Source organism: Tasmannia lanceolata, unplaced genomic scaffold, assembly GCF_043159265.1.
Source record: "Tasmannia lanceolata isolate RefF3 unplaced genomic scaffold, GAP_Taslan_0.1 ptg000006l, whole genome shotgun sequence".
Lineage (NCBI taxonomy): Eukaryota > Viridiplantae > Streptophyta > Magnoliopsida > Canellales > Winteraceae > Tasmannia > Tasmannia lanceolata.
The window spans coordinates 49,644,298-49,653,674 of record NW_027518683.1 but is presented as its reverse complement, the minus strand read 5'-3'; the positions used below and the strand labels follow the sequence as shown (position 1 = coordinate 49,653,674).

The following is a 9,377-nucleotide window of genomic DNA, read 5'->3' as shown; positions in this document are numbered from 1 at the left end:
TTGTAGGTATTTACCTCGTAGAGTATACCTAAGTAGTCATTAGGGGGAAGATTAGTTTGGGTTGAACCTCTAGCTCAATTGGTAAAGACCATGCTCTTCAACCATGAGGTTGGAGGTTCAAACTAGCTTAGCTACCAAAAAAAAAAAAAACAACGTGAGGAGACTAGTGTTGGATTTATCTGGAACTTACCTCTTAGAATACAACATTGTTTGGTTGTCAACCTAGTAGAGGTAGGGAGGGCCAATCTAGAGAGAGAGAGAGAGATCATCCTTCATAAGGCCCTGTTTGTTTCAGATTATTCAACAAGTGATGCTATATAGCAACCTAATATGGCATGCATCTATTATCAAAATAATCAGTTTTGAGAAAAGTTGTGTACTGCAACATCATCTCATAAGTGATTATATAGTCTATGTTAAGAAATTCAAACAAAATTCCACCTTTTGAGGGTTTTGACTTGGATTTCATTACGAGGAGACAAGGATGACATATAAATGCAATGATTAACCATGAGACATCCTTAGTAATCTCTAGGGATTTCAATGCTATATTGGCAAACAAATAAGGGGTTTTGTTGATGTGGCACCTAAATGCACACCAAAACCATTAAGCCATCCCAACTTTAACATATTAAGGCTCAGGCTTTTGCACCTTAGACCACTAAATGGACAAAGGATATCTCTACGTACGACCCTGTAGATGGTTTGGAAGGAGGAGAATCATAGGATCTTCAGTCTTTTTTCGAATGAACGGTAGGGAAAATGAGTTGACCAAACATTATACAAATCATTTTTAATGAATTTTTTCTCAGAGATATAATTTTTCATGAAATTGAGCAAGATATCTGAGCTTTTATATGGTGTAAGCGCATATATTGCATTTTCTCCAAGAAGTACTGTAGGGGACACACCATAGGATGATCCAAACCGTCCATTTGACGGTCCACAACGTAAACAGGTTGCTGCACAAAACTCATTTCCATTGGATAATCCTAATCCTCCGATCTATAGAGGTCCCATAATACGCAATTACACTATAGATTGGAGGGATAGGATCATCCTATGGAAATTTTTTTTTTTGCACAACCTATCTTCATTGTGGCCCATCAAATGGACGGTTTAGATCATCCTATGTGTATCCGTACAGTATTTTTTTTTAAATATATCGGACTATACCTCATAAATTAAATAAATAAGACAAAATATTCTAAAAACTAACCCTATGTGACTAAGTGAGTATCAAAACGACTTTCCGCGACATTATCTAGCAAAATCCTTTTACAAAGTTTACAACAAAAAGGCCTCGCGTGTGTCTCTAGCATTCCTCTTTCTCCCTATATAATAAATACGCATACAAACCCTAAAAACCATCGCCCTCACTTTCTCGCTCTTTCATTTCCCCCTCCAAAACCCTAACTCTAATCTTCCTCCCTTTCTCTCTCGGAGATGAGTTCCGTCGCCGCCGTCCGACCTCTGGTCACCGTCCAACCACTCTCCGGCGACATGTCCACCGACGGATCAAACTCCATCCCCCTCCCAGACGTCATGAAATCCTCAATCCGTCCTGACATCGTCAACTTCGTCCACGCCAACATCTCCAAAAACCGCCGCCAACCCTACGCAGTCTCCAAACGCGCCGGCCACCAAACCTCCGCCGAATCATGGGGCACCGGCCGTGCCGTCTCTCGTATCCCTCGAGTCCCCGGTGGCGGGACCCACCGCGCTGGCCAAGGCGCCTTCGGCAACATGTGTCGTGGGGGCCGCATGTTCGCCCCTACCAAAATCTGGCGCAGGTGGCACCGCAAAATCAACGTTAACCAAAAACGTTTTGCAGTTGTTTCCGCCATTGCCGCATCTGCTGTACCTTCCCTTGTTCTCGCCCGTGGCCATCGGATCGATTCCGTGCCTGAAATCCCTCTTGTGGTTTCGGATTCCGCGGAAACGTTAGAAAAAACCTCGGCAGCGATTAATGTTTTGAAACAAATTGGGGCATTTTCGGATGCGGAGAAGGCGAAGGAGAGTCATTCGATTAGGCCCGGGAAGGGGAAGATGAGGAATAGGAGGTATATTTCGCGAAAGGGTCCGTTGATTGTGTATGGGACTGAGGGTTCTAAGATTGTTAAGGGTTTTAGGAACATTCCTGGTGTTGATGTTGCTTCTGTGGAGAGGCTTAATTTGCTTAAGCTCGCGCCTGGTGGGCATTTGGGTAGGTTTATAATTTGGACTAAGTCGGCTTTTGAGAAGTTGGATTCGATTTATGGGTCGTTTGATAAGGTGTCTGAGAAGAAGAAGGGGTATGTTTTGCCGAGGTCGAAAATGGTGAATGCTGATCTGTCGAGGATTATTAATTCGGATGAGGTTCAGTCTGTTGTGAAGCCGATTAAGAAGGAGATGAAGAGGAGGCCGCTGAAGAAGAACCCGCTGAAGAATTTGAATGCACTTTTGAAGCTTAATCCGTATGCGAAGACTGCCAGGAGGATGGCGCTTTTGGCTGAGGCGCAGCGCGTGAAGGCAAAGAAGGAAAAGCTGGATAAGAAGAGGACTGAGCTGCCTAAGGTATACCAAATACTCTTGTTATTTGATTGTTTTTTGGTAGGATTTGTGGGTTTCTTGTTAGAGGTTGTATATGATATGTGTTTGTCGCATAAAACCTTGGACACTTGAATTTATGGTTCAGATCTCGGTTAACTGCACATTGCCTTGGACACACTTATACACGCATCATATACATTAAAGTAGATCAGATCTTGACCATTGATTGTAAGGAGATTTTAGGAAATCTTGACTGTTAGATTTTTTTTTTAAAGGGTGTCTTGACCGTTGGATTGGGGTATAGTGGATTACGTAGTTTGGATAGATTGGCAACTAAGCTAGATTTAGTAGTTTAGATTTCTGTATAAACACTCATTAGTGCTTATTGTAATTAGTCCAAGAAACCAATATTAGTGAAATCTTCTGATAATTTAATAATATAGCGCCCATCTTTTTATATTGTAATGTTCATGATCATGAAGAGATTCTTGCAACAATTTAGATTAAAACAACAATTCCCAAGAAAACATTACCTTTCTAGATTTGTTTATGATCATGAAGACGTTCCCTTTCTGGATTTGTTTTTTTGCTCCGCTTTAGAGCGTATTAGATTTCTTTGTGCAAAGGGTTGTCCTTGGTGGTTTATGTGCTTTATATCTTTCTATAAGATTGAGCTGATTGGATGCATCGATCTGGGGATCTATGTTGTAGTATGGAGTTTCCATGCTCCTCCTTGATTGATCTTTCCAGTTGGATGGCAATCTGGGCCGGATTCTTACCAACTGTCATTGCAGTGGTGTGGAAAGTTTAGCCTTTCCTCTCCTTTGTTGTTATTTTTGAGGAAAATGTACCGTGTCTTCTTTATATGTTCAAGGCCAGTATGAATTAGGGATCGATTGGTGGTTTGTCAAACGGTCTGTTTCCTTCCTGCGCATTCTTTGGAAGATAGCTTGATAGAGACATTTGGTTTTTTGATAAATTCAATAAGAGAGTTTTGTCGAGGAGGGGAGTAGAGAGAATCAAGAGCCTTGTGGAAGATTTTGCCTTGTTAAGGGAGATGATATGCAAAACATTACAAGGAAAGAAGCGGTTCAATTTGTGTTGAGAATATGACTAGGAACCTCATGATAAATGGGAAGTGGTTTGAAAAGAATTATATTGTTGGAGGAGATGATTTGCACAGGTGTTGGAAAGTGATAGTTGACACTTGACACTAGTGAGTGACAATGTGGAGAATGTGATTGACAAATGGAACCTCCTTCAAGTTGCTCTGGCGGTAGCTCGTATGATACTCTAATAACTTGGTAGCTGTTGTCTACTTGATTAAAACCATCAGCAAGAGTTGAAAGTGGCAGTTCTTGGCATGTCATTCAATAATTTTAATGATATTGAGGTTTGGATGTTCTCTATATGAGATTTTTGTGTTCCCAAATTCCTATCTTGGGCCTCTTGTTGTGCAAAACAGCCCTATGAATAATATCTTTAGGTGGATGTCTATGGTAGTCGGTAGACCATCCCTTGTATACTGCTCTATATGAGATGGTTGTGTTTCCAAATCCCTATCGTGGGTGTCTTATCATGTAAAAGCAGCAAAAGAGCCCTGTGAATAATATCTTTATGTGGATATCTATGATAGACCATTCCTTGTAGACTTCTCTTTAATGAGATGTTTGTGTTTCCAAATTCCTATTTTGGGTTTGTTGTTATGATCCCTATGAGTTTCTTTCCATCATGTCCACTAGACAACTAATGAGGCAATTAACTAGAGGATGGTGTATTGAGTCCAACTTCTGACTAGTATTTATTTTTTAAATTTTCTCTCTCGATAGATTTGCCGTTATCACTAATAATAAATGTCTAATTAAACGATATCTGATTAAATAATGAATTAGATATTAATCCACAATTTAGGAGAAAAATAGAAGCATTTTATTAGTTGTGACTAAATGATATCTGGTTAAATAATCTCTTATCTGGGTGAATGTAGTAGAAGCATTTATATTAGTTAAGAGCTAAAACTTAAGTGCATCGTGGCCATGTTCGTTTTGGATTTTGAGAATCAATTTTGTGTCCAATACTCAGTTTTTGACTCAAAATTGCGAGTAATTTTGACTATAATAATCAGTTTTGGACTCAAAATCGCGTTTAATTTTAACTCTAATAATCAGTTTTGGACTCAAAATGGATTCTCAAAATCCAAAACCAGCTGGGCCTAATTTGTAATAGAAAGATTTGAACTCAAATAGAAGTCATGTGCCAAACAACATTTCTAGTTAGACAATCAACTTTCAAAAAAATATATATTCCATTGACAAGTATCTTGCTCTCTGTAATATCGTTTTTGCTGTTAATTTTGCTTGAATACATGTATCAAATTACTTTGAAGTGTTCTTGTTGTCTTTTTGTCTCTGCATTGTTTGCTAAGATGTTACTCTTTAGAGTGTTAGCATTAAAGGATTAACTATGTTATCCATTTCCAAAAAGTGTTGCTTGATGTTTGGGTGAGTTGATTCAGTAACTTAGTTTTGAGTTATGAATTTTAACCATCAGAAGTATGTATCATTCAAAAGAAAAAGAAGAAAAAGAAGAAGAGTATGTTATTGGAATACATTCTTCCTTACTGAACGGCAAGAGCGGTCTTGTGCTCTAACTGTGCTGTTTTTGCAAATCTGAGTCCCAGATCTTAAAATATCAAAAGCGATTAATTGCTGAGGATAAAAATAAGACACGGAAGACATGGATGATCTAGAGCTCATAACTGCTTGTGATACTATCGATGTTTGTAATGGTTAGTTGGTAGTTACATGTAGAATCAACTAAGCTATGTGATTTACCTTTTCTTTCAGACATTGGACTTCACCTTCCTACTGCTCAGTTTGTCTATTGAAGTTCACTCTGTACTTTCATTTAAATATCCTTCGTTTAAAACTATTCCATTCCTTCTAAAGAAAATATGTAATCACTATTCAGAGGGCGACAAACCCTTCAAGAAAAGAACACACCTCTGCTATTTAACCAAAAGACAGAATCACAAGAATTGTTGACCTTAATTATCTGTGCAAGTGTAATGTGGATATTGACAAAAGAATACTTCTTTTGCAGGAGCAAGCGACCGCGATCAAAGCTGCTGGGAAGTCGTGGTACAAAACCATGATCTCCGACAGCGACTACACTGAGTTTGAGAATTTCTCTAAGTGGCTGGGCGTTTCTCAGTGATGATGTTTATGTTTAGTTTTGCCCCGGTGAGTTTTATTTCAAGTTCTACTGTTTTAGGTTTGAGTTTTAAAGTTTTGGAGTAATTTATTATCTTTCTTGGAGTATTATTATATTGTCTTAATCAGGAACTTACGAGGAAGGGGTGGAAATTACCAGACATGAGTTTTGGTGCATTAATTTCTGACCCCTTGCTCATTTTGCTTGGCAGCACAAGTTTGGAGTTGGAAATACATTGTCATTTAGAACTTTATTCTGTCAGAATCTGCAGAAATTATATGATGCTAAAAAGGGTGTTAAAGAGCAGGAAAATGCCAGCTCCTCTTGGCATTTGCCCAATCTTTTTCACCCCTTCTAACAGTTCCTCAGTGTAAAATGAGGAGTGTGGTGAGTGTTTTTTTCCCATCATCCCCTTGAAGGGCTTCTAATAGGATTACTCTTTTAAGAAAAATGTTCAAGATGCTGGTACTAGTGTTTTCCTTGACAGCCATTTTTGGGTCCCACATTTACCATCTAGATGTGATTTGGTCTGTTGATCTGAGTGGCAACAAGAAGTCTGGTCGATTGCAATCGGCCTCACTTTGATTGGATGATCCTAGTCCATTGATCCATCTACCTCGTTCAGTGTCCCACTGAAGGATGCCTAATTTGTTGATTTTTGTAAGCCTATCCCATTCGGCATTGAATCAGGACAATGTGTTGCCTCATGATAGTCTTAAAGATCAACGGTCTTGATCAGACGTGCATGGCCCATGTGGGAGCCAAAAATCTGATCTTTATTGAATATATCAGCTTCTTTGGGGATTGCAACATCCAATGAGGTCAGATGCATCTTATCAATATGAGCGGGTGGCAGTATCAACTTCCTCTTCAACCCATCTGTGCAGGGGAGGGATGGGTGCTTTTGCGGCTTTGCCCACAATATAAGAAAATAATTTGCTTTCGATGAGATTTTTTTTACCATAAACTCTATTTAGATTTTATGTGGGAAAAACATTAAATATATTGAAGAGGGAAATGATATCCACACCCCTTGTTTTGATATTAACACTCCAAACTTAAATAACTATTTCTCTGATTGGCTATATTGATAGCATCTTGAGGAGTGTAACATCCTTTAAAGCAAATTAGAAAAGTGTAAACTGTAAAGTATTAGAGTGTGTTATTGAAACAAGGGGGTGTAATTTCCAGGACGACATTTTGAGGCACTTGTCTCGGTGTCTGGGTTTGCGTCGTTGCAATGGATGGTTTTCCAGGGATAGTTTCTATCCCCGAACAACAGAAGAACGTTGTTCTACCCAGGAGACCTCCCTCCTCACAACTCCCTTTTTTCTTTGATAACACTCTTGCACACTTCTCTGCAGCGGTTCTGCACTTTTTTCATTGCTAAGAAGGGAGGATTGAAAAGAAAAGAAAAACTGGGTATGCAAAAGTGAGGGATGCCCTTGCAGAAATGGGGTGAGAGGGTGCCCCCTTTCGATCCACGTCACTATAGTGATCCAATGGGGGCAACCTTTCACCCTGCAAGGGCGCCCCTCAGTTTAGCATTCTTCAGCAACAGGTCGTATTGATGACCAATAAATTCTGGAGAAGCAAGGCTTCAAACCTGGCCTTTCTGCCCTCCTCTAATTGTGTGTTTGGATCGCTGGAATCGGAGACAAGAATTAGCATCCTATTCAGATTTAACAAATTATGATGGTTGGTTTATTTTTACAAATGGAATGTAGGGTTGGAGAAGTAAGGCTTCAAGCTTCTTGGCAGTGTGATGCTACCTTTATTGAATCTTTTACCAAGAACCAACCCTTTAATCCGTTGTTACCATCAAATTAGGATTTCCTTATAATTTTAACATGTACAAAAGTTCTTATAACTGATATACCAAATTTCTTATTGATTGGGATACAATGAAAAATTTATTTAAAATTTGATGTAGGCATTGGTCCAAACCCAGCCAAATGCTAGAATTACAGTCACAAGTGATTACCTTGTTGAATTCCAATGCTTACCCAAACACTAGAATCAGAATAGCCATTCTGTTTAAGGGGGAATTAGAATAGGATTGGAATGTGATGTTAATACTGATTCTTTAATTCTGGTAATCCAAACGCACCCTAAATCTCTCATTCCAAAAAGAAATACCGGCAATTAAAAAACACCCAAAATCTCTTATTCCAACAGCTAAAACTATATACAAGGGTGGGCAGCTCCACACGATTATGTATCTGCCTCCTTGTTTCCTCACACTGGAAAATGGTGAATGTGAAGCCTTGAAGAAATCAGCCTTTCTTCTGGAAGAAGACAATCTAGTGCAAACGGATTCATGTTACTGAAAATTGAATTTAAGTTCTTTAGATAAAAGACACGCCTGTTTGCCAACTTAAATTCTTTCCATTTTTATGAAGATATAAGGCCATGTTTTGGAGCCATGAAACAATTTTTTTCCCGGGGCACAAGTAGTATAGGATGACAAGTGGCTGAAAATCAAGAGAAAGAAAGACCACTCAAAATAGACTTTTTGTTTTCTTTATTTTTCAGTCACTTCACACCATCTCTTCACTAATGCCCTCTCAATTCTCTCCTCCTCCAATTCTGCCTACCCCTCTCCCTTTCTGCCTACTCCTCTCTCAAAACTTGTTAAGCTAATATCCCATGGGAAAATAATCTGCCAATCATGGCCATGCTCTTTAGGTGGAAATAGAGATTTGAGAGAACGTTGAGGGTAATTTTGTTGTTTTAAAATATTTAATAGGAGAAAGTAACTGCCCTTTGTATCTGGGTGGTATGGCAATTCTTTTCCAAAAGCAGGGACTAATTGGCAAATATGAAATTCTTAAGCACTATTTGGCAATAATTTTGCAAAGCAGTGGCCTGATCGGCAAAAATCCCTTTAATAATTGAGCATTTTTCTTTTAAATGTTGATTTGTGGGCAACCTAGCTGAAGCTTGGGTTATCAAGTTGGTACAATTTTGGCCCATAACCCAACCATGAGCCCCATTCATTTATTGGGCCCTACCATATAGATAGGTAGCCCCCCAAAAATTTTCCTTCAAATGATCGCAACTTTGACCTGTGGCCAACGAAAGGTTGGCGCTGCTAAAACAATATAAACCTACAATCTAGGTTTAGTTAGGGTTGCCACTTGCGTCGGGTTCAACCCAAAAAAATCAAGGGCCTGCTTGTGTTTGAGTTGGGTCCGGTTTGGGTTCGGGTTGAGGAACTTGAACCCGAGTCGGGTTGAGGTGTCAGATTGACTCGACCCACATCAAAACCTGATATTTAAAAAAAAAAAAAAAAAACGGTTTTACCATTTTTCTGATTTGCTTTTTTAGAACATAAAAACCTGTTTTTTGTTCCTGGGAGTTTTGTGGGAGAGTAAGTTAAATTTTGGTCCCATCCCATGTTTGGTTGCCTTTTAGCACTAGGTTTATTTTAATCCCACTCTTGTAATGATTACTTGTGGGGTGAATTTTTTAATCCCACTTTTGTAATGATTGCATTTTCATCCCATCCCAAGATAACCCCAGGAACAAAAATAAACTCAGGAACCAAAAATAAGCTTGAGAAGAATTTTTTTCTACCCAACAGTTCAAGCAACCAAACAAAGGTTTTTTTTTTCCCCACCATATCTCCC

General features: G+C 39.0%; 1 protein-coding gene across 1 annotated transcript; it reads left to right on the top strand.

The window, feature by feature from the left end:
- The first annotated feature begins 1,355 nt into the window (after positions 1 to 1,355).
- On the top strand, positions 1,356 to 5,993 carry LOC143880458 (large ribosomal subunit protein uL4). The gene is made up of 2 exons (XM_077383488.1): positions 1,356 to 2,556; positions 5,635 to 5,993. The coding sequence occupies exons 1-2, from the start codon at positions 1,447 to 1,449 to the stop codon at positions 5,746 to 5,748; spliced, it is 1,224 nt and encodes a 407-aa protein (XP_077239603.1). The 5' UTR covers positions 1,356 to 1,446; the 3' UTR covers positions 5,749 to 5,993.
- Positions 5,994 to 9,377: the final 3,384 nt, after the last annotated feature.